The sequence below is a fragment of the Trachemys scripta genome, chromosome 1 (genome assembly GCF_013100865.1).
Source record: "Trachemys scripta elegans isolate TJP31775 chromosome 1, CAS_Tse_1.0, whole genome shotgun sequence".
Taxonomy (NCBI): Eukaryota; Metazoa; Chordata; order Testudines; family Emydidae; genus Trachemys; species Trachemys scripta.
This window is the reverse complement of record NC_048298.1, coordinates 319,128,945-319,153,965: the sequence shown is the minus strand read 5'-3', so window position 1 is coordinate 319,153,965 and position 25,021 is coordinate 319,128,945. Positions and strand designations below refer to the sequence as shown.

The 25,021-nt window shown below is 46.0% G+C and overlaps 2 protein-coding genes across 2 annotated transcripts in view; both read left to right on the top strand.

Annotated features, from left to right (window-relative positions):
• Positions 1-10,848, top strand: part of HEPHL1 (hephaestin like 1) — a 53,901-nt gene extending 43,053 nt beyond the window's left edge. Inside the window, exons 16-20 of the mRNA XM_034758947.1 lie at positions 1,606-1,828; positions 3,120-3,259; positions 3,855-4,014; positions 8,017-8,097; positions 8,181-10,848. Coding sequence (XP_034614838.1) covers positions 1,606-1,828; positions 3,120-3,259; positions 3,855-4,014; positions 8,017-8,097; positions 8,181-8,383 — 807 coding nt within the window. The 3' untranslated portion in view covers positions 8,384-10,848. The remainder of the gene's footprint in view (positions 1-1,605; positions 1,829-3,119; positions 3,260-3,854; positions 4,015-8,016; positions 8,098-8,180) is intronic.
• Positions 10,849-14,881: 4,033 nt separating this feature from the next.
• PANX1 (pannexin 1) overlaps positions 14,882-25,021 on the top strand; it is a 45,029-nt gene continuing 34,889 nt past the window's right edge. The window contains exon 1 of the mRNA XM_034758946.1: positions 14,882-15,212. Coding sequence (XP_034614837.1) covers positions 15,032-15,212 — 181 coding nt within the window. The 5' untranslated portion in view covers positions 14,882-15,031. The remainder of the gene's footprint in view (positions 15,213-25,021) is intronic.

Here is a 25,021-nt window from a genome sequence, read left to right as displayed (position 1 = left end):
TCCCTACCCGGTTCTGCGTCCCTGCAGCTCCTAGGCAGTGGAGGGGCACCAGCGCAGGCTGCCACACCTCCCATTGGCCGGGAACTGCAGCCAATGGGAAATGCGGGCGCGGGCAGCACGCGGTGCAGAGCCCCGCCCCCAGCCTCTCCGCCACCTAGGAGCTGCAGGGCCATGCCAGTGGGAGCCCCCACCCCGAAGTAAGTGCCCCTCCCGCACCCCTCAACCCCCTGTCTCTAGCGCCCTTCCACACACCCAAACTGCTGTTGCTGCAGAAGTCATGGAGGTCATGGAATCCATGACTTCTGTGACCTCCGTAACAGATTTGCAGCCGTACTGATGATGCATGAATAAGGCCAAATTCGTCCCCATGTATAGTCCATTGAAATCAGGGAAGTTACACCAGGACTAAATTTGGTCTTTAATGTTTTATTTTCAAGAAAATCTTCAGGGCAATTTGGGTGGAGGAGTGGGACTTTGCTTTACTTCATGAAAATCTAAAAGGTAGAAAGTCATTGTTACCATGTTAGACTTTTGTGTCGACTAAATGCAGTAACAGACAGGCATAAATAGCACACATAATACATGAAGCTAAGAGGAAGAACGGCTTCTAGTTTACTGATTAGTAATCAGATGGAAATGTCTTTGGATTCCCAGTGCAGACGATCCCCATTCTCCTTTCAGCACTTGACCAAAAGTCTGTTGCATGGCAGGGGTCGGATTTTCAGAAGAGCTCAGGCACCTTGATGAAGTGGCACATTTGATGAAGTGGCTTAGGAGTCAGCATCTCACAATGCTCTTGTGAAATTCTGTCTCTTAGGGTGTGTCTACAATCAGAAGAAATGCAGCATATGTAGACATTCCCAAGCTAACTTTAACCTAACTGGCTCAAAGAACAATAGTAGTGAAACCACAGCAGCACAGGCTAGCATCTCGAGTACATACCCAATGTCCCAGGTGGGCTCGTACAGCCCATGCTGCCACGGTTTCACTACTATTGTTATTTGAGCTTGCTAGCTCAGGTATGTCTAGTGGTGCTCCAGTCACACCTCTGATTGCAGTGTAGATAGACCTTTGATCCTTTTGAACTGATGTGTGCTCCGCATGCAGATATCTCCATGCATTCTTGCTTGGCTCTCCCATGTGCACATTGAATTGAAACAAAATTGGATAGCAAAAAACTGGGTAGTAGAAAACGTTATCATCCATTTTGGGTGTGAGGAATGGAAACTAAATTTTTCATTTACTTCTTACAAGATGGTGGCAGTTACAACTCCTGGAGTTGGAATAGTTATTTTTATGCCTATTATTTAAAAGGTTTTATAAAACAGAGATAAATTGGAAGTTTATAGTAGAAAACTATGTTGTAGTCCTGACGGTCTGTGAACTATGCCTGAACTCCAGGAAGCATAGCCACTGTCAGTCATTTCTTTATTGCATGGGAAAATATAACGTTCAGCTCTAACTGATATATATTATATCTGTATTTATTTATTAGTTATGTTATGTGAACTATCAACAATTATTAATTTAACCATAGCTCAATGTTATGGTTAATAGCGATGTTATGTACTGTGTATAATGTCTTTTTTAAAAATCTAATTGCAGGACACTTACAGTGGTTTGGTTGGGCCGCTAGTAATTTGCAGAAAAGGAATACTAAATGAAAAGGGTTTAAGGAGAGATATTGACCGTGAATTTGCTCTTCTGTTCATGGTCTTTGATGAAAATGAGTCCTGGTATTTGAATGAAAATATTGAAAAGTATCTGCATAAGTGTCCTGATGACTTTAATTACACCGAGGACTTTCTGGAGGGTAACATCATGCATGGTATGTAGGTTTCATTGGTTGCAGCAGCAATTTATCCAAGAGACTAATGAATACTTTTTTTTAATATAATCCTTTCAGAGGACTGTCAGATTGGCTTGCAATTGTATAATCTTGCTGTATAGTCTTAACAAACGAGGTAGACTAGGTCATTATTGGGCCGGATTGCTACTAAGAAACTAGGGTTCATTCTGGGCATCAACAACAAACCTGGAATCAGCCAGTAGACTTTGGGGGACCTTGAAAGAAGTTTTCTTAAGAGTTAGTTTATATTTCGTTATGTGCTGAATGGCTCAAAACCCTGATAGCTGTAGCATTCAGGATATATTCCTGGTCTTGGGTCACTCATTAACTTTGCTTTGTAGTTCTTATTTAAGGGCCAAATCCTCCTCCGCCACCCTTGTGTGAGTGCACAGGGTAGAAAAATCAGCCAAACAACCAGTGTATGTGGAGAGGCCATTCCATGACCTCCTGTCACTGCAGAGTTGTGCTCCATGTTGGCACACTTTGCAACAGTATGATCATGAAGTTTGGGGACTGGGGGCCAAGCGGCAAGAACTGGCTGGCCAAACCTCTGGGTGGGGGAGAGAACAGATTGGATGCTATAGCAGCAGCCATAGAAAAACCAAGTTTCTGTTTCTGCACATTACTCCCAGTTGGAATGGGATTCCATCCCCACATTGGTCCCCTGCACAAAGCCCGCTCACTCAGTTTATATTAAGACAGGTTAAAATTTGCCTTATGCATTGCAAAAAACTGCTTATGGTGCTGGGTTGAAACTGAAATGCAAACTGTACTGTCTCTTTGCCTGTAACCTTTGAGATGTGAACAACAACTTTAGGAACCCTTCACATTTAAAGACCTGGGTCTGATTCTCCACCTTCTTGTTTCTTGTGCAGCCATTTGCACTGTAGCAAAGTGACCCTGATTCACCACTTTGTTACTTGTTTTATGCTGGAATAACTCCATTGGATTTCAATAGACTTACATTGGTGTAAAACTGGAGTAATGCAGTTATGAATCAGGCCCAGTGAGTGCAAAGTGGGTGTAAAACGCTACCAGTAACCTAAATGAGGGTAGAAGTCTGATTCAGTAATGTTTTACTTCCCATTTTCACCCACTTTGCACTGATGTAAGTATTGACACACGACAATGGAAAACCCAGTCCTTGGTCTCTGCAAAGACAAAGCAAGAACAAGGGTATGGTACTGGTGTTTCTCTTCAGCACCCTCTCTCTTCACTGGACACATTTAGTCCACTAGTGTGAATCACTCTCACTTTGTAATTCTTTCAGCAATTAATGGGAGGTTGTATGACAATCTCCACGGGCTAACAATGAAAGAAGGTGCAAACACAAACTGGTACTTGATAGGAATGGGAAATGAAATCGATATCCATACAGTCCATTTCCACGCAGAGACCTTCATCTTCAAGGTTGGTAAAAACAAAGTAAAATCTACATTTTTATGGGAAATTTTTGCAAGAACTTTTAGCTTCTAGCCTGATTCCACAGCCTTTGCACACACACACACGTTTTGTCATCAATGGGAGATTTGCATGTGAATACTGCAGAAATAGTTCGAATATTGTAAAGCTCATGGTTCATATGCCTTTCTATGGTAAAATATAAATGAATATCAATAGCTAAGGTGTGCATGTACTACAGGACAATGGAGGATAGTTCACACAAATTGAAGTCAGTGGGAATTTCACCTGCTTATTCTAGGGTTCAGTGAAGCCCTGTGTTCTGTATTTATGTGTTGAAAGAACTATTTAAAGAGCTTGGTTTAAAACAAATACCAAGGTGTGATATTTTAGGGCATAATTGATGTTGCTAACGTAGCACCTGAAATCATTTGTATTAATCTGTATTGCCCCGGGGCCCCATCCCCAGTGGGCTAGGCACTGTACAAACACATAACAAGGAGGGCAGCCCTGCTCCAAAAAGCTTACAGTTTAGTCAGAACATGAATGCATTGTTTCAGGTGTAGTAACGGAAGTCTTCATGATGCTGTTTTGTCTGCCCCAGACGGATAATGATCACAGAGCCGATGTGTATGACCTTTTCCCTGGGACATTTCAAACAATCGAACTCATAGCGGATAACCCTGGAACATGGCTTCTGCACTGTCATGTAGCTGACCACATTCATGCTGGCATGGAGACAACTTTTACCATCAGCAAATCAGGTATAGTATTTGAAAATGCCATTTCATGACTGTGCACTGGTATTACAACTGTTCAGATAAATGGCAGATGGGAAGAAACATAAGGCTTGGGTCAGCACTGCCAGTGTAGGGATAAGTAAATTACTGTATGCTTCCATGCCCCTCCAATGTCTGGTTCCAGGGAGTGGACCTACACTGCAGTGTGAACAGGCAGTGTTATCACTGCTGCCCTCTGCAAATTTTAAATCTCTTGGAGAACCACAAGAGCTCCTCGAATGGGTACTGCTTGAAGAGAACCACTCTTGGGATTGTGCTGGTTTTATATCTCCTGTAGGTGGAACTGAAGTTGCTTTGTGTCACCATAACCTGCTCCTGCAACAAGTCTTGCCACCAGGGATTATCACAAGAGTTTCTACTAGCCTAAACCAGACAAGCAACTAGTGAATATGGCGCATACAGTTATAGCAATTAGAGATGAACAAGATCTATTAGATCATGCAAGAGTGAGACCTAAAACTGACCCAGTTAGCTTCCTCAGCTTCTATTGAAGTCAGTTGCAGATGCAGGAGCTCAGCACTTAAAATCAGGCACACGGGCCCAGATATACAAAGGTATTTAGATACCTAGCTTCCATTGAAATCAGCATAAGCTAGGAGCTTAAGTACTTTTGTGGATCTGGGCCCACGTGTCTCAAGTTGGGCTTCCAGAAACAGAGGCACCAAAAATTAATGGACACATGACAATTTTAACATTACAGCAGCCCTTAAAACTAGAGAGAATTTTACACTGGATTGAGTGTGGCTCTTTAATTAGAGCAGAGGATTGTAAGAGTAAATGACTGCTCTCTGTGAATTAGGCTGGCAGAATCTGGTCCTCAGTAACTGAAGTTTTTTGAGCCTCTCTGATGAAAGTCCCTGTAAATGCACAGCACTATCTTTATGTCAAATGGGAGGAGGCGCAGCTTCAGAACATTGTACTTCTTCTCTAAACTCATTTTCTTTTAAATGCCTCTTTACCGTACATTAACAGCCTATTTTTATAAATCATTGTCACAACTTCTGATACAAAGTGATTGTTTTGGAATGTTGACTTCATACCTGGCAAATGTAGCCTAAATGTCAGTCTGATCAAGCGCTCATTAGGTGTGGTACAAGTTCATCCAGTATTGGCCTGGGTCGTTAGCACAGAGAAGAGTTGCCATTTGACTGTGTACGTCAGCTTTGAGTTTTGGAATCATCCTTAAGTAGATGCTGAGATCCTCGAGTTATGGCTAGGCTGAGAGCTTCCAGTTTAAACACCAATAGAACGGTACATTTAGCTACTAAATGGGAGCTGCTGCATGTTGACTAGGGCTGACTGAAAATTTGTCAAAACTTTTTTTTGATGGAAAATTGGGGTTTTGACTAAATTATTTTTTTTTCGAAGTGCCTGTTTTACATAGAAAAGTTCTGGTTTTTTTGTCAACAAACTGAACACCTGTTTTCAGTCAAACATAAAAATATTTTTATTCTGAAATGCTGCCGCACTGCCTCATGGGAACTGTAGTCGAGGTGCCTCATGCTCCCATTGTCTGTGAGCCTGGTTTCCCTGCCAGACTTCATCTACCATGTTGTACCATAGCAAAGTGACTTTCATGAGGCACTGCCTCCCCTTACCTAGAAGGAAGACCAAGGTGCATCATGGAAGATGTAGTCCAACCAGGTAGCCCACCATATAGAGGAGAATGAGAGCATGAGGCACTGTGGGGGCATTTTAGAATTGAAATATTTTGGTGCAGGGACAAATTAGTGTCAAGTTACTTTCCCAAAACTTAAAACTTTCCACAGGAGGAAAAAGCAATTATTTTTCAACCATCTCTAGTGTTGAGCTTCTCTGAAAATATAGCCCTAAAGAAAAGCTGTCTGCTCTTTAAAGACTTTCTTAATACAGAAGAAAATTAGAAAAAATGAAGTAAAAACCTATAGCAAGTGAGCTGGAAAAACTCCTTGGGAGGGTGATGAAGAAGATTAGATACAGACATTGGACCCAGTCCTGCCAGTGAATAATGCCCATTGCTTCCAGTTGGAATTGTGAGTACACAGCTAATGCAAAAGCAAGCCCATCTAATTCATGTTATGCTTGAGAGCTTTTCCCATCAAGTCATTTGGAAAGCTTACAAGCGGAGAACATTTTTATTTCATTTCTGGTAAAAAGACAATTTATAAACTCTTCTTACATGGAAATATGTTTATCGGGCAAACCCTGCCCACAGCTGGGATAATGATACTGTGCTCTGGGAATGTCCACAGGGTGTGGGGAAAGAAAGCCTCCCCTGACCAGGTGCTCCACAGCTGCTACAGCACATTCAGTGGCTGCTGTACCCCCCCACCCCCTGCAAGGGATGGAGGAATACACAATGGATTTTGCCCACAGTAATTGTAAGGGTTAAGCTGAAATTCCCCTTCACTGTCCAATGTGAATCAGTTCTGTAATTTGCACTTGTTCTGGGTGTGAAACTTCTATTGAGTGAAAGCATGCAGAACTAATGCAACCGAGATCTCTGCTGTTTATAGGTGTAACCCTTCTGCCAGTCAGAGTTGGCAGCAACAAGGGCCGGGTTCAGTATCTAGGGGTTCCTTTTCAACAATACAACACAAAACCAGCTCGAGCCCCCACTCAGTGACCTGGGACAATTACACACCACCCCCTAGGCGCCTCTAAGAGGCAATACTTCCCCTCTCGCAAGCACTGAGTCTGAGTGTAGCAAAAAAAAATTAATAAAAGGAAGGAAGTAACTCAGCATTAATTTGGGAAAATACCGCAAACAGGATTCATAAACATAGACCATGAGCAAAAGACCCAACCCCAAGTAAGTTGGGCAGTGTCCTTTTCCCCTGAGGTTCTTAAGTCCAGCAACCCCAAAGTCCCTCATCCCTTCTCTGCACCACACTCACAGTTGCTATCCTTGGTCAGCGCAGACCTAGAGGTGCATCTGCAGAGTTCACCTCCTGCCTTGATTGGAGGGGGAAGGCAAGGAGGTACTTTACATGCTCCACTGCTCAGGCACTCACTCGCCACCTCTCTCTGCCAGCTGCCCAATCACCACACCTCTCTGCAGGGCTCTGCTCTGGCCCTCCCCACCAGCCACCCTGTCAATCACTGCACCTCTCCACCAGCCGCCCTGCTGGCCACTCACTGCACCTCTCCAACAGCCACCCTGCTGGCCACTCACCAAGATGTCTTCAGAGCCCACCACTTAACACAACTCTCAATGATTGCAGTTCTTTGTTCTGGAGCCTCACTGCTGGTGTACAGTGGGTAGTCTCTTGCATCAGACACACTAGCCCAAAGCAGATCTAATACTTAGATGTAGGTATCAGTGATTTCAGCTCTGTAACATATCACAAGACTCTCAAATAAATCTAAATTAGCTCTTTTATTATGCAATGGAGAGGAGAAAGCTCAGCTAATACCATTAAGCCAGACCCACCCCCAATACACATCCCACTCCCTAGCCTTGCTCAACTAACTGGGCTGTGGAACCCATGTCCCCTACCTAGCAAGTGCCATTGAGTTCAGGGTGACTCCCTCCATAGGGCTATGCCAAGTACAGTTCTGCTGCCCTCAATTCACACAAGGAGAACAATCCTTTATTACTCCTGCCCCAATAACAAGGAGACTGGGGATCCAACACCAGCCAAAAGTGATCATTTGGACAAGCAATCCCTATCATGCTGAGCACCTAGGAAGGGTGGGTGTGCCCATGTAAACGAGATCAGCTCCTGAAGTCTTCTTCCACAGCCCATCACTAGATATCAGCGGAGAGCTCATTCAGACTCTGCTTACATAAGAAAGGGAAATTTTGCCCTTAAAACTACCCCTGAGCTACTGGCAATCTCTGCACAAAACTTTGTTGGCCTAATCAGAATTTCTATTTGAGTTACCCAGGCGGAATAAATGATGCATTCACTGTTTTCTCAGACCACTAAAATCTGCTTCTTTATACTGTTTTCAGCCTAAGTAAGCTTTAATTTTTTTACACAGATAACAAAGTTCCTTTAGAAGGAGGAGTAACAACCACAGCATATGACTCAATTAATGTAAAACACCGGGCTCCTGTAAAGGGTATGGATTCCTTTTATTTAAATAATATAAACTTAAGCCGATGGATGTACAGATTTCTCATATGCTACTTCTCGTTTTGACAGGTGATGACAGAGAAGGAATCAAATTCTTAGGCAAAGCTCTGGGTGCAGGAGAAGCTAGCTCAACGCTCATAGCCCTTTTTTCTGTTGGACTTGTTCTTCTGGCAACAATATTAATCCTCATCATCCTTATCACTTGTCAGAGAAAAAGGACACACTACAGGTCTGTGCAACGCAAGTGTGCGCTCCCAACTGATTCCCTGTAAATCTGTATTTTGGAGACCGTTTATGGAGCTCTGTTGGATTTCATTGTATATTGTTGGCATATTGAGGAAAGATATATGTTTGTGAAGTTTACAAAGTCAGAGCGCAATCCTGCAGCCATAAGTCACGTATGACATAGGCTGCAAGCTTAGGCCCTGATGACCATATCCTGCTTGTCTTTGCAGCCTGATTCTGCTCTGTTGAAGTCAGTGTGAGTTGTGCCATTGAATTCAGTGGGAGCAAGCTCAGACTTAGGGCTAGTGTACATTAGAAGCGCTACATCGTCTGGTGACGACGCTCTACACCAACGGGAGAGAGCTCTCCCATCGGCATAATTACTCCACCTCTGTGAGAGGTGATAGCTATGTTGGCGGGAGAGCGTCTCCCACCAACTGTGTTACCCGCTTAATTTCAGGACACACCGGGCTTAGATTGGTGTAATTTGCATCACTTAGTGGGTGGCTTTTTCACACCCCTGAGCGACGTAAGTTATATCAACATAAGCAGTAGTGTAGACCTGCCCTTATACTTGAGAGGTCCCACTGATATCAATGAGATTGCTCACTTGAGTTAGGCAAGCAGGATTTGGCTCCGAGAGCTGATAAAATGCATTAAGCTTCTGATTCTTTTAATGCTTTAAAATGTAGTCAAACAATTTTATTTTTAGAATTTGAATTGAGTTGTGACTTGAGCAATGAGAAACTCAACAGGGTAAAGGGTCCATGCAAACCTCTTCTCCTGTTTCAGTTCATGTTCATTGTGCTTGGAGATTCTGGTTCAAATAAACAGCAAAACACACTGAGAAACCTAGTCAAACCCACAATAAAGCCCAGACATTTCTTTTTATGAAAACCTATTATTGGCCCTAGATTCCCTCAAAAGATTGATAAGCCCCAGTGAACATGTCGACCCACATGGGTTAACTTTCTAGGGCTCACTGGGCTTCCCCTATAGTTAATGTGAGCAGGAGGAGGAGCCTGATTCAAAGTCCACTGAAGTCAATGTAAAGACTCTTATTGACTTCAGTGGCTTTGGATCAGGCCCCAGACACTAGCTCTTAATGAACACAAAACAGGTGAGTTTTGCGTAGCTTTGGTTTCAGATTGAAAATTTTACACAGCTCTAATTGTGAATTACTCCCAAATATGTGTGCAAACATATTGACTTTAAAGAGATTTTAACAGAATTTTGTGTCTTAAAAAGGAATACGCAGGACCAAATGATGCCTTCAAGTTCAGTTCATCATCTTTGTGTTTCCACTGAGTGCAATGGGTTTGCATGGGTGTACGTGAGGGCAGAATTTGGCCCATAGCCTCTGTGATAAAACAGTTGCATAATGGGATCTCTATGTTGAGCTATTTTCAGTGTGCCAGATTCTGCTTGTGCTAGTGTAAATCTGGAACAAATCCATTGATTCACTGGAGATACTCTGGATTGATACAGTCTGAGAACAGAATCTGGCCCACTAAATCTACCAAAAGTTTAAGAGTTCTCTTCCTTTATCCTATTAAATGAGATTGCTATGTTTTGGGGGCCAAAATTTTAAAGGTATTTAGGCACCTAATGATGCAGATAGGCATTCTGGGATTTTTTTTAAAGCACTTCAAGGCCTAACTACCATTGAATTAGGTAGCAAGGAGTCTATCTGCATCTTTAGGTGCCTAAATATCTTTAAAATTCTGGCCCCCAAAACACAGCAAAAAATAGGGCCTTGGGTTACTAAAGAGAAAGTCATCTGGTTCTATAACTACTGGTTATTGTGGGCCTGATTCTGTGACCCATACTTACACTGAGTAGTAGTTTACTCCCTGATTTCAATGAGACTACTCAGGAAGTTAAGTATTTACTCAGTGTTAGTAAGGGTGGTAGAATTAGGCCTTATATATAGTGATACTTGAATGTTTACAGCTCATTTTGAATGAGCTATTGTTTATTCCTGCCACAAGGATGTTCATATCACCTACAACCCTGGTGGATGAACTCCAGAACTAAAGCAGTCTTTTATCTGTGAAATAATTTAACTGAGTTTGATTTTCAGTGTAAATTCGATTTGGTGCATAACGTCATTTTTTCTCTTCTGTATTTAAAAATATGCTACGCCCTTGTAGGGAACTTTGCTGACAGTCGCTTTGAATGTAGGTTAATGGTGTTCTGGATTAATGCCCAGATCACCAACAGATAAAAGGTGTTAAACAAAATCCTTGAGGTGCGGGATGTTTCTCAGTGTTTCCTTGATTCTTTTGTTTTCTTATGGTTCTTTAAAAAGCAAAACAAAAAACTTCCTAGATAAGAGGCCTGATCTTCCAACCATTACTCATTCAAGAAGTCTTTCAATAACAATGACTTGTGTGAGTTAGTTACAGGACTGGGCTCAGAATTAGGATAGCAATTACAGTAAAAGCTGTTTTATCCAGCATGTTGGGGAAATGGGAGGTGCTGGTAAATAAAAATGACAGTTAAATAAGAGGGAGGGAGTTTGGGTGCGGGAGGGGGTGCAGGGCACAAGCTCTGGCAGGGAGTTTGGGTGCAGGATGGGGTTTGGGGAAGGGGGTTGGGGCACGAGAGATGGCTCGGGGCAGCGGGTTGGGGCACAGGATGAGGTATAGGGTGCTGGATCTAGGGGGCACTCACCTCAGGTGGCTCCCCACAAGCGGCGACCTGTCCTGACTGCTCCTAGGAGGAAGCATGGCAGGTGGCTCCATGCACTGCCTCTACCCTGCCCCGAGCACTAGCTCCACAGCTTCCCTTGGCTGGGAACCGCGGCTAACGGGAGCTGTGGGGGCGGCACCTGCGAGCGGAGGCAGTGCACATTGCTGCCTGCTGCGCCTCCGCCTCAGAGCAGCTGGGACAGGTTGCCGCTTGTGGGGAGCCACCCGAGGTGAGCGCCCCCCAGATCCAGCATCCCACTCTGCCTCCCATACCCAAACTCCCTCCTGGAGCCTGCGCTCCACACCCCCTCCTGCGCCCCAACCACCTGCTGGCTCCACACCAACCAAACTATAAACCAGAATTTCAATGAAGATCAGAAATGCTGGTTTATAGAGCTTTCCAATTGGTGAAGTGCCGCATAAAACAGCTTTTACTGTACATTGTACCACAAACACTCCTTCAATCATTACTTTTAAAGCTTCCTTTATAGTTGGCTAAACCTAATAGCATTCAGGGAACCACAGACATTCTAAACACTAGTTTCTTTCCACTATGTAACCACTAGTATTGAGGTCTCTTGTTCTTTGTTAAATATTATTCATGTGTCCAGAATGCTTGCGTACTATGCACAAATAGAGTTAAGGCTTTCACCCATCATGCACCATAAATAAATCAACATTATTTAGGTATTTTTATTTCTGTTTTCCATATGTTTGCTGTTTAAAACAGAATCATAAAATATCTGAATGGTATAATTTAGCCTTTTATATAATAATAAAAAAGTTTACCATTTGTATGAACCTTCTGACCGTTTCTTTAATACAGGAACTCTTTTTTATTTGAATTGGGTGGTTGTGGTGGAACAGAGATGGGGTATTCCAAAATGCCTTCAACATCATTGCAAAGCTTCATGCTGTTAATGTACCAAACACTATAGTTTCACTGTTATCTTGTCCTTCCCCACCTTCCCTCCCTGCTTATTTTCTCTCTCTCACCATATGCTAAGAGTGTAAGCTTTTTGTGGCAGACTCTGACTTTTTATTGCATGTTTGTACTGCACCTAGCAATATGGGGCTGACTGCTCCAGTTTTCTCCAGGAGCTTTGTTGGACTACCACAGGGGTCGGCAACCTACGGCACACATGCCAAAGGTGGCACACGAGCCGATTTTTGATGGCCTGCGGCGCCGGCTGAGCCACTCAGCCCTCCGCCGCTCTGGGGTTCCCGCCGGTCCCACTCAGCTCCCGCTGCTGGCCTGGGGGAAGGAACCCCAGTCTGGCAGCGGGCTGAGACCCCAGCTGGCAGGAGCCAGCGGTGGAAACCCCAGAGTAGCGGTGGGCTGAGCTGCTCAGTCGCTGCTCTGGGGGTCTGGCTTCTGGCCCCTTGCCATCCAGCGTCCCCACCTCCGCAGCCCCACTCACCTTGCTTCCCCTTGGAGTTCCAGCGCAGGCCCCCTGCCAGACAGGGTCCAGGCCTCCAGCCTTGCTCAGCCCTACCAGCCACCAGCTCCACTCACCTCAGCTGCTGATCTGGGGTTCCAGCCACTGACCTCCTGCCAGCCGGGGTCTGGATCTCCAGCCTTGCTCAGCCTGCTTTCCGGCCTAACCCTAACAGTAGTTTGGTTATATATTATAGACTTATAGAGATACCTTCTAAAAAACGTTAAAATGTATTACCGGCATGCGAAGCCTTAAATTAGAGTGTATAAATGAAGACTCGGCACACCACTTCTGAAAGGTTGCCGACCACTGGACTACCATAACATTCTTACTTCAGATGCAAATCCCAAACAAGCCCTCAAGGACAGCATGTCTCCCTGTATCTTCAAATTTTAGGCTGAATATCAGGAAAATGTCTTAATGCTAAATTCTGTCAGACTATAGCCTAATCTCCCTAGGAAGAAGCCCTCTCACCAAATCATTTATAGCGGAACTGGAGAATATTTATTTACCTATTCATTGTTTAGCTTGTGGTAATGCCCCAAATGTGCTAGGCTCTTTCCAAACAAAAGCAGAGCTAGATACCATCCCTGCCTTTTAGTGGGATGCTACAATCCTACACTGACAAGGAGGGTGGGTTAGCTGTCCTGTTAGGATCTTGATTCCACAAACATTCTGTACGTGGAACTTCAGTTGAAGTGAATGGGGGTTCTGCATGCCAGAGCATTTGACATATTGGTCATTTTCATCATTAATTTCTGAGATTCTTATTATGTGAAAGTGGGTTGCAGCTTAAAAATCAACGAACCGGTAACATATGCAGTCTGGTTCCAATGCCTCCTGGGCCCTCTGGCTCTGGAGAAAGCAGGAGTTATCCCATAAACACAAGGGAACGGAGTTCACTGGATTCAATCCAAAAACAAAAATTCCCACAGAAAGTTAGTGGACCTTTGAAGCCAGAGACCAGATGGTTTAGGTGGGGGAATTTTCTTTTCTCTCCCTCTACAAATAAACTATTAACATTCAGTCATAGCTAGTTGCCATTCCACATACTTTCTATTGGATATTACAGGCTGGAGAGTAGTCAGGTAGCAGTACAAATACAGGATGCAACTTGTAAGAAGCACTGGGAGTAACCCAGGGTTTAATTTGTAACAACAAAGGTGCTGGGGCTCATGTAATTTTTTTACGTTCATAACTAATGCAGCAAGCCCAGAGGTGCTGGGACTGTGAACTGCCAAGCGCAGAAGTGCCGAGGCTCAGCACCTTTTGGCCTAAATTCAGTGGGGACTGCCACAATTTATCTGCAGAGGATTAATCTGGCCCTCAGAGCTCTACTCTAATCTCCGCCACATGAGATTTTTGGCTTGCTTCTCCGCTCCCACCAGGGCCGGCTCCAGGCACCAGCCCACCAAGCTTGTGCTTGGGGGGGCACCTGGAGGGGGACGGCGCGGTGCTCCGGCTTCGGCCGCCGGGGAGAGCGGAGCCCCGGGTGGGCTCGCCACCCTCCCCACAGCGCTCTGGCCGCCGGGGAGAGCGGAGCCCCGGCTGGGGCTCGCTGCCCTCCCCCCGGGGCTCCGGCCGCCCTCCCCTGCTGCGCTGGGGGGGGGGGGGCGTGGCCAGAGGCTTTTTTGCCTGAGGCGGCCAAAAAGCCAGAGCCGGCCTTGGCTCCCACTACTATAAGCCAAGAGTAACTTCACTGAAATCAGGGGAAACTACCTTGGCTTAAAAGCAGTGTGACTGGAGCATCAGGCCCATTGGCCTCTGATACTGCTTCTTTCTATATGCACAATTTCCCCCCAAACGATATGACAGGCAGAGAGACCCTCCTCCATTACCACAAGGAGGAAGATTCATAAGATTGTTTGGGTGGAGGGATGGGGCTTTGAGCACCCACATCATCAACCCAGAAGCTCCTAAGTTAGGGTAGGATGACCAGACAGCAAGTGTGAAAAATCGGGACAGGGGGTGGGGGTAATAAGAGCTTATATAAGAGAAAGACCCAAAAATCGGGACTGTCCCTATAAAATTGGGACATCTGGTCACCCTAAACTAGGGCCACAGGGACAGTGCTAGGGTTTGGAGCAGATATTGGCCTCAGCCACTCCTGGGTGGACCCAATCCTGCCACCGCCCCTACCCGTGCGCCCAGCCAGCGGGGCCCAATCCTGCCACCGCCCCCCCTTTCTGAGGGTCACAGCCTGAGCTACCCCCGGTTCCCGCTGCCCGCCGCGGGGCAGAGCCCGGCCCCGCCTCCTTCCCGCGCTGGGCCGGCTGCGGCGCAAGGTCCCGAGACCCGAGCGCGCTGCCTGGGGAGGGGGAGGCGCCGCCGCGGCCCCACTCGGAGGTGCGGGAGACGCGAGCCAGACAAAGAGCGAGCGCGGGGCGGGGAGCCGGGCGCTGCAGCTGCCGGCCGGGGCTTGTCTCGCTGCTGCCGGCGCCTCGGGCCGCCAGGGGCAGGCGCGAGCAGGAAGCAAAGCGAAAGGAGCGGGGCAGGCTGCGTGCCGGGCGCTCCGGGCGCCCCCTGTCCGGCCCGACCCGACCCGACCCGACCCGCGCTCGCCATGGCCATCGCCCACATCGCCACCGAGTACGTCTTCTCCGACTTCCTGCTGAAGGAGCCCTCCGAGCCCAAGTACAAAGGGCTGCGGCTGGAGCTGGCGCTGGACAAGCTGGTCACCTGCATCGCCGTGGGGCTGCCCCTGCTGCTCATCTCGCTGGCCTTCGCGCAGGAGATCTCCATAGGTAACCGCGCCCCCCGCCGGGCCAGCCCCGCAGCCTGGCGCTTTGCCCCGGTCTCGGCCGGGCAGCGGCGCTCGCAGCTTCCCCGGCCCGACCCGCGCACGCCTCGCCCTGCTGAGCGGCTGGGCGGAGCCCGGCTGCATTGTCAAGGCTGCGGGAGCTTGCTTGGCCCTTCGGAAACCGTGTGTGTGTGTGTGTGGACAGCTCTGGGTTATGCTGGGTCTGATGGTCCTGCTGACCTGGGGTTCAGCACCAAGCCACTTGCCTTCCTGTCTTCAACAGATTTGGGTTTGTCTTTATATTAAGGGGCGAGTCACACAGGTCAGCAGAGAATCTGAACTGGCAACAGAAAAAAGAACAGGAGTACTTGTGGCACCTTAGAGCCTAACCAATTTATTTGAGCATAAGCTTTCGTGGGCTACAGTCCACTTCTTCGGATGCATAGAATGGAACATATATTGAGGAGATATATATACACATACAGAGAGCATGAAAAGGTGTGTATATATATCTCCTCAATATATGTTCCATTCCATGCATCCGAAGAAGTGGGCTGTAGCCCACGAAAGCTTATGCTCAAATAAATTGGTTAGGCTCTAAGGTGCCACAAGTACTCCTGTTCTTTTTGCGGATACAGACTAACACGGCTGCTACTCTGAAACATGGCAACAGAAAATGTGGCTCCCAGTAGGACAAGAATTCTTTACTTTTGCTAGGAACCCGTCAGTGGATTTTGGGGAATAATGTTATTCAGTCAGTTCATCTTTCCTGGCGTACTGCACGTGCTGGTGATGTCTAACTAATAATAATTAAGCGCCGAGTTTATTTCATACAAATTGTATCCAGCGCCATCGATTCGCTGGTCGGAGTAAACACGCGCTGTATAAAATTAAAGTATCCTTCCTAAGGAAATAACGGGAGGAGAGAGAAACCAAAAACATCTGTGTATCATAATAGGGAACTGAGCAGTTTCTTTGTTACTGACTGCACCAAGATGTGAGACTGTTCAGGGAGCATGGGAGAGGAATGTATCTGAATAATTAAAAAAAAAAAAAAAACTAATAGCCTGGCTTTGATGTAGATAGGTGTGGATGACTACAGGTGCACTGCACTTCAGGCTTAAGAAAATGCTGATAGAAATGTCATTTTTAAGGAATATGGTGAAATTTTTGGCTTGTCAGCCTTTGTATTCTTCCATTAAGATACTCAGTTTTCCACTTCCTATACCGATACGTTTTTGTCACTCAGAAGGACTGAAGGTTACAAAAGGGAAGCGGTGAGTGATTCTGACAAAGATTTGGGGGTTGTGGTGGATAATCAGCTGAACATGTGATGGTTTGACCAAAAGAGCTAATGCAGTTCTGGGATGCCTAAATAGGGGAATCTCAAGCAGGAGTAGGGAGGTTATTTTATCTCTGTATTTGGCACTGGTGCAACCACTGCTGGAATACTGTGTCCAGTTCTGGTGTGCACAATTTAAGAAAGATATTGATAAATTTAAGAGTGTTCAGAGAAGTTAAAGGATTATAAAACATGTCTTATAGTGATAGACTCAAGGACCTCAATCTATTTAGCTTAACAAAAAGAAGGTTAAGAAATGACTTGGTTATAGACTGTAAGTATCAACATGGGGAACAAATAGTTAATAATGGGCACTTCAATCTAGCAGAGAAAGGTAGAGCACGATCCAATCGTTGGAAGTTGCAGCTAGACAAATTCAGACTGGATATAAGGCATACCTTTTTAATGGTGAGAGTAATTAACGATTAACAATATACTAAGTGTCCTGGTGTATTTCTAAAAGCTTTTTCTAAAAGCTGTCCTCTAGGAATAATTTTGGGAAAGTTCTATGTCTGTGCTATACAGGCGGTGAGACCAGGTGATCACCAGATCCGTTCTGGCCTTATAATCTCTGAACTGGGTACATCAATTCACATGCAGGATTCTCATTGTATTCATAGATGTTCCATGTATATGACGCCTGGAGATGGTCCATAATTTACACACTGACAGAGGCACACATGGGGCTTTATTACGCTGCTGAAGAAGAAAGTTTATCTAATATTTGTGCATATCTCAGACACTTGAATGTGTGCCCATGTCTGTTTCAATAGATGACAATCTAGATATGTTGTAATCTTTGCTCCTTTGTTTTCTTTCAGTTTAATTCAACTATAACACTTTATTGTGCTCACACTTGGAAAAAATATTGTAAATTTGATTTACAGCCTTATTAAATCTCCCTGTTGGACTTTGGTAAACTGTCATGGGTATTTTTATGACCTTCATTACTGTGGTATCTGTGCACCTCACAATCATAGAATCATAGAACTGGAAGGGACCTCGAGAGGTCATCTAGTTCAGTCATCTGAACTCAAGGCAGGACTAAGTATTATCTATACCATCCATGACAGGTGTTTGTCCAACCTGCTCTTAAAAATCCCCAATGATGGAGATTCCACAACGGCCATAGGCAATTTATTCCAGTGTTTAACCACTCTGACAGTTAGGAAGTTTTTCCTAATGTCCATCCTAAACCACCCTGGCTGCAATTTAAGCCCATTGCTGCTTGTCCTCTCTTCAGAGGTTAAGAAGAATAATTCTTCTCCCTCCTCCTTGTAACAACGTTTTATGTACTTGAAAACTGTTATCATGTCCCCTCTCGGTCTTTTCTTCTCCAGACTAAACAAACTCATTTTTTTCAATCTTCCCTCATAGGTCATGTTTTCTAGACCTTTAATCATTTTTTTGCTCTTCTCTGGACTTTCTCCACAATCTTTAACATATTTATCCTCACAACTCCCCTCTGAGACAGAGAAGTGCTAATATCCCCATTACAGATAGCCTCTCTGTGCATCAGTTCCCTAAGGCCCACATCCTCAAAGGTATTTAGGCACTTAACTCCCATTAAAATCAATGGTGGTTAAGTGCTTATTTACCTTTGAGGATCTGAGCCTTAAGTGGCTTACTCAAGGTCTGTGATGGAGCAGGGAAGCTGGGTCTCCCAAGTCCTATGCTAGCACCTTAACCACTGGACCATCGTCTCGCTTTTATGTTTCATCCTAATCGGTGACTCTCCATACTTTCATTGTCTGTCATTAATGTAATATTCTTCTAAACAAGATTGTAGTAGTGCAGTGCGCTGAAGTAAATACCACCTCTTTTTTTAACAACACACTATCTGCTGTTGATTTCTACAGGCGCCATGTTACTGTCCTCATTGAATGAAATGTTGCTCAGATTGATGAAAGGGCAACAGATATGTAATCTATTCATTTATAATACTTGGCTATGAAGGGCTATATTGTGTCTTTATAACTCAGTCCTGACTAGATACATAGAGCTGAAACACCCCGATGGGAGCTCAGCAAGGGATTTCACCATGGGGAGACACAATCCATCCCTGAACTTCCAGATAAGCATGCTACCCCTAGTCCTGTGCTTAGCCTGCTCTAGTCCTTCTTCTCTTCCTTTGAGGAGATTTCTCTTCCTGGGGTGTGCACAGAGGGATCAGTCTCTCTTGTCCCTCAAATGCAGTGACTATGGCTGGCCATTGGCAGGGCTTCATTGGGGAAAGGTTTTGTGCCTCCCCCAGCATCGCCCCACAAGGGCAAGTTGCAATCTAGTCTTAAGCAAAGCTGTTAATTGGACAAACTTGTGTTCAGTTACTGGTAACAGTTGAAGGCCTGATCCTGCAAATGCACATGTGAGTAACTTTACTCCTGTGAGTAGTCCCACTGAAAGTCAGTGGACCCACTCACGGTACTAAGCACTCTGCCCCTAGGCTTTAGTCACTATAATGTCCTAAGTGGGCCATAAGCCTGAGCCTTCCAGAAAGTCACTCTAGGCTTTAGTGGCGAAAGGATTAGCTATTCTGTCTGTTTTTAGAACTAGAAGTCACCAAATTAAATTAATAGGCAGCTAGTTTAAAACAAACAAAAGGAAGTATTTCTTCACACAATGCACAGTCAACCTGTGGAACTCTTTGCCAGAGGATATTGTAAAGGTGAAGACTATAATAGGGCTCAAAAAAGAACTAGATAAGTTCATGAAGGATAATTCATCAATGGCTCTTAGCCAGGATGGGCAGGGATGGTGTCTCTAGACTCTGTTTGCCAGAAGCTGGGAATGGGCGACGGGGGATGGATTCCTTGTTGATTATCTGTTCTATTCATTTCCTTTGAAGCACCTGGCATTGGCCACTGTCGGAAGACAGGATACTGGGCTAGATGGATCTTTGGTCTGACCCAGTATGGTCATTCTTATGTCCTTTTCTCTGGTATAGCCCTGGTCTACATTTAAAATTTAGTTCGACTTAGATCTCTTAGAGGTGTGAAAAATTCACACTACATAGCGCTTAATTAAGCCAGCCTAGACCCTGGTGTAGACACGGCTAGGTCGACTGAAGAATTCTTCCAGTAACCTAGCTGCCATCACACTGGGAGGTGGTTTACTAGAGCGATTGAAAGCCCCCTTCCATTGATGTAGAAAGTGTCTACACTATGGTGCTGCAGCAGCAGAGCTGCAGCTATGTAGCTGTAGCACCATGAGTGGCAGGTATAATAGGCCAGGGAAGGCTAAGTCCTGGTGCAGCTGCTGCCGACCCGCTGCTGGACACCTGGGCTACGGTGGCCCTTACTCTGCTGCTGCCTGCCTGCCACTGCTCGCCTTGTCCCTCCTCCTTGTGGGGGTGGGAGAGAACACAACGAGCCAGCAGTGGGCGGAGCGGGTGGGAGTGAGGTGGCTCGCTCGACCTGTGCTGGGGTGGGGAGGCAGCTTGGCCTGGTGCTCGGCGGGGCTGGGGCCTAGCCCGTCCGGGGGGCAGCTCAGCCTGGCTGAGACAGCGGCTCAGCCCAGCATCCCGGCTTGGGGGGAGGGGGACAGCAGCTTGGCCCGGCGCTTGCCGGGGCCGGCACTTGGCCCATCTGGGGGCGGGGGCATCTCAGCCTGGCACTTGGCCTATCCAGGGGGCAGCTTAGCCCAGTGACTCGAGGGGGCCAGCAGCTGGGGGGGAGGGGCCAGCGGCATGGCTGGGACCAGACTGGCACTGGGGTTGGCGGCCTGGCATGACTGGGGTGGGCAGGCCACAGGGCTCCTCCTGTTACGGGGGGGCCTCCGGCATGTGGGAGGGCGGGGCCTTGGTGGAAGGGGCGTGGCCAGTGGGCTAGCTTCCCCAAAGCGGGGGTTCACCCTCTGCCCATGTGTAGCACCCATAGTGTAGTGATGGCCTGGTGTCAGTGAACAAGTGTATTTAGTAAATTCAGGTCAAATTTCCCATTGAAGTCAGTATTTTCTGAAGAAATTGTATTATTTGAGAATATTAATCTGGCTCCTGCATTACAAAGGTCAAGATTTCTGATTGTCTCACAGATTTCCCAGAATTAGGGAACCTGCGTCATAAGAAAATTTTATGTATTGTTTATTTGAAGTTTGAAATGGACAGAGCTATATGTCAGAACAAGGCAGCTCACAAACATACTTCATGGGTCCATATTTTCAACCTCCTTTTCAAGATTCTTTAAGTGATAATTTTCTGCTTCTTCATTCATAGAATATTAGGATTGCAAGAGACCTCAGGAGGTCATCTAGTCCAATCCCCTGCTCAAAGCATTATCAACACCAACTAAATCATCCCAGCCAGGGCTTTGTCAAACCGGGCCATCAAAACCTCTAAGGATGGAGATTCCACCACCTCCCCAGGTAACCCATTCCAGTGCTTCACTACCCTCCTAGTGAAATAGTGTTTCCTGTAAGCCAACCTAGACCTCCCCCACTGCAACTTGAGACCATTGGTTCTTGTTCTGTCATCTGCCACCACTGAGAACAGCCTAGCTCCATCCTCTTTGGAACCCCCCTTCAGGTAGCTATCAAATCCCCTCTCACTCTTCTCTTCTGCAGACTAAATAACCCCAGTTCCCTCAGCCTCTCCTCATAAGTCATGTGCCCCAGCCCCCTAATCATTTTCGTTGCCCTCCGCTGGACTCTCTCCAATTTGTCCACATTCCTTCTGTAATGGGGGGACCAAAACTGGATGCAGTACTCCAGGTGTGGCCTCACCAATGCTGAATAGAGGGGAATAATCACTTCCCTCGATCTGCTGGCAATGCTCCCACTAATACAGCCGAATATGCCATTGGCCTTCTTGGCAACAAGGGCACACTGCTGACCCATATCCAGCTACTTGTCCACTGTAATCCCCAGGTCCTTTTCTGCAGAACTGTTGCTTAGCCAGTCAGTCCCCAGCCTGTGGCGGTGCATGGGATTCTTCCGTCCTAAGTGCAGGACTCTGCACCTTGTTGAACCTCATCAGATTTCTTTTGGCCCAGTCCTCCAATTTGTTTAGGTCACTCTGGACCCTATCCCTACCTTCCAGCATATCTACCTCTCCCCCCAGCTTAGTGTCATCTGCGAATTTGCTGAGGGTGCAATTCACCCCATCAGCCAGATCATTAATAAAGATTTTGAACAAAACCATCCCCAGGACCGACCCCTGGAGCACTCTGCTTGATACTGGCTGCCAACTAGACATCGAGCCGTTGATCACTACCTGTTGAGCCCAACAATCTAGCCAGCTTTCTATCCACCTTATAGTCCATTAATCCAATCCATACTTCTTTAACTTGCTGGCAAGAATATTGTGGGAGACTGTATCAAAAGCTTTGCTAAAGTCAAGATATATCACATCCACCACTTTCCCCATATCTACAGAGCCACTTATCTCATCATAGAAGGCAATCCGGTTGGTCAGGCATGACTTGCTCTTGGTGAATCCATGTTGACTGTTTTTGATCACCTTCCTCTCCTTCAAGTGTTTCAAAATGGATTCCTTCAGGAACTGCTCCATGATTTTGCTGGGGACTGAAGTGAGGCTGACCAGTTTGTAGTTCCCCGGGTTCTCCTTCTTCCCTTTTTAAAATATGGGCACTATATTTGCCTTTTTCCAATCATCCGGGATCTCCCCCGTTCGCCACAAATTTTCAAAGATAATGGCCAATGGCTCTGCAATCACATCATCCAACTCCCTCAGTACCCTGGGATGCATTAGATCTGGACCCATGGACTTGTGCATGTCCAACTTTTCTAAATAGTCCTTAACCGGTTCTTTCACCACTGAGGGCTGCTCACCTCCTCCCCATACTGTGTTGCCCAGTGCAGCAGTCTGGGAGCTGACCTTGTCTGTGAAGACCAAGGCAAAAAAAAACATTGAGTTCTTCAGCTTTTTCCACATCATCTGTCACTATGTTGCCTCTCGCATTCAGTAAGGGTCCCACACATACCTGTAGAAACGCTTCTTGTTACCCTTCACATCCTTTGCTAACTGCATCGCCAATCGTGCCTTGGCCTTCCTGATTACACCCCTGCATGCTCTAGCAACATTTTTATACTCCTCCCTAGTCATCTGTCCAAATTTCCAGTTCTTGTAAGCTTCTTTTTTGAGTTTAAGCTCACTGAAGCTTTCACCGTTAAGCCACGCAGGTCACCTGCCATATTTGTTATGGTTTCTGCACATCGGGATGGTTTGTTCCTGTGCCCTCAATAAGGCTTCTTTAAAATACAGCCAGCTCTCCTGGACTCCTTCCCCCCTCATATTAGCCTCCCACAGGATCCTGCCTATCAGTTCCCTAAGGGAGTCTAAGTCTGCTTTTCTGAAGTCCAGGGTCTGTATTTTGCTACTCTCTTTTCTTCCTTTTGTCAGGATCCTGAATTCAACCATCTCATGGTCATTGCTGACTAGGTTGCCACCCACTTCTACTTCCCCTACCAATTCTTTCCTGTTTGTAAGCAGCAGTTCAAGAGGAGCATGGCCCCTAGTTGGTTCCTCCAGCACTTGTACCAGGAAGTTGTCCCCAACACTCTCCAAAAACTTCCTGGATTGTCTGTGCACTGCTGTATTGCTCTCCCAGCAGATGTCAGGGTGATTGAAGTCCCCCATTAGAACCAGAGCCTGTGATCTGGAAACTTCAATTAGTTGTCTGAAGAAAGCCTCATCTACTTCATCCTTCTGATCCAGTGGTCTATAGCACACGCCCACCACAACATCACCCTTGTTGCTCTCACCTCTAAACTTAACCCAAAGACGCTAAGCAGGCTTTTCTCCAGTTTCATACTGGAGCTCTGAGCAATCATACCGTGCTCTTACATACAATGAAACTCCTCCACCTTTCCTCCCGTACCTGTCCTTCCTGAACAGTTTATACCCATCCATGACAGTGTGCCAGTCATGTGAACGTTCCTCACCAAGTTTCTGTTATTCCAGTCACATTATAGTTCCTTGATTGTGCCAGGACTTCCAATTCTTCCTGCTTGTTTCCCAGGCTTCTTGCGTTCTTGTACATGCACCTAAGATAACTAGCCGATTGCCCTACTTTCTCAGTATGAATCAGGAAGCTTCCCGTCTTGTACCCTCCTCCTTGTGTTTCCTCCTGGTATCCCACTTACCTCTGGGCTTAGGTCACCATCCCCCGGCAAACCTAGTTTAAAGCTCTCCTCACTAGGTTAGCAAGTCTGCCTGTGAAGATGGTCTGCCCTCTCTTCGTTAGGTGGATCCCATCTCTTCCTAGCAATCCTTCTTCCCGGAACAACATCCCATGGTCAAAGAATCCAAAGCCCTCCCTCCGACACCACCTCCGTAACTACGCATTCACCTCCTTACCTGAGCCTTTTCCTTCAACAGGGAGGATGGATGAGAACACGACTTGCACCTCAAATTCCTTTATCCTTCTTCCCATTCTTGCTATTTTAACAGCAGATTCTTTTAATTTCAAAGAAATGACTGAGGGGCTTTCCAAGTCCTAAGAATAACATTAACTTACAGTTTACAAAGTATGTAGTTTTTGGTTACAAAATGTATGGCCGAGTGTGCTTAAGTATTATTAGCCACCTCTGCAGATTAGGAAACTGCATCAGATAAAAGGTTTATTCCAAAAGTAGCCTGTATCAGTGGGTGCCTCAATTCTGGGTCCCCAGCTTTAGACTTCTTGAGCCTAAATTTCCTTAGAGGTTTTTAAGGTCAGGCTTGACAAAGCCCTGCTGGGATGATTTACTTGAGGATTGGTCCTGCTTTGAGCTGGGGGTTGGACTAAATGACCTCCTGAGGTCCCTTCCAACCCTGATATTCTATGATTCTAAGTGTTGAGCAACCACAGCTCAATCTGTAATCAATGAGAGCCTGAATTAGACTTTGAATTCAATGGCGAGCCTCTGCAGAAATTGAAGTATTGGGGGATGTACTCATAGTGCTCACTTGTGTTGCCTAGCAGGTGGACTGCCATACTCTGTTCCAGTTGCAGCTCTTCCAGTCAGTGTGGCTTTATTCCTAAGTATAATGAGTTGCAATAATCAAGAAGTCATAAACACACGAGTTAGAGTCACCATGACTAGGTCTGAGTCTGACAGGATGAGGCAAAGTTTTCTTACCAGTCACAGATTGAAGAGAGATGTACTTGTTCCTGAAATCCATTTATTCATGCTTTCCCTGGTTTTAAACACTTTGAGGGACATCCTGCTCCTCTCCTATTTCAAGGGGGACCCTTTTCAGGAGATTGCATGGGGGGTGGGTATAGGTGGGATGGAGGATTTGCCACTACATAGATCCTCCTGCTCCTCTTCTCCTGTAGAGAGAACTCTAGGATGGTGGAGTCTACTTCAGTCATTAGGCTGGAGTAGTGGCTACAGATCGATTTCCCCTCCTGTTCTGCAGTCTCTGGGGAAGAATTCCTTTTCTTCATTCCTTCCATGCAGAGAACGCCAGTGCACAAAACAGTTGCACAGGATGATTGCTGGAGAGAGTGGTCCCACAATGGCTGCTGAAA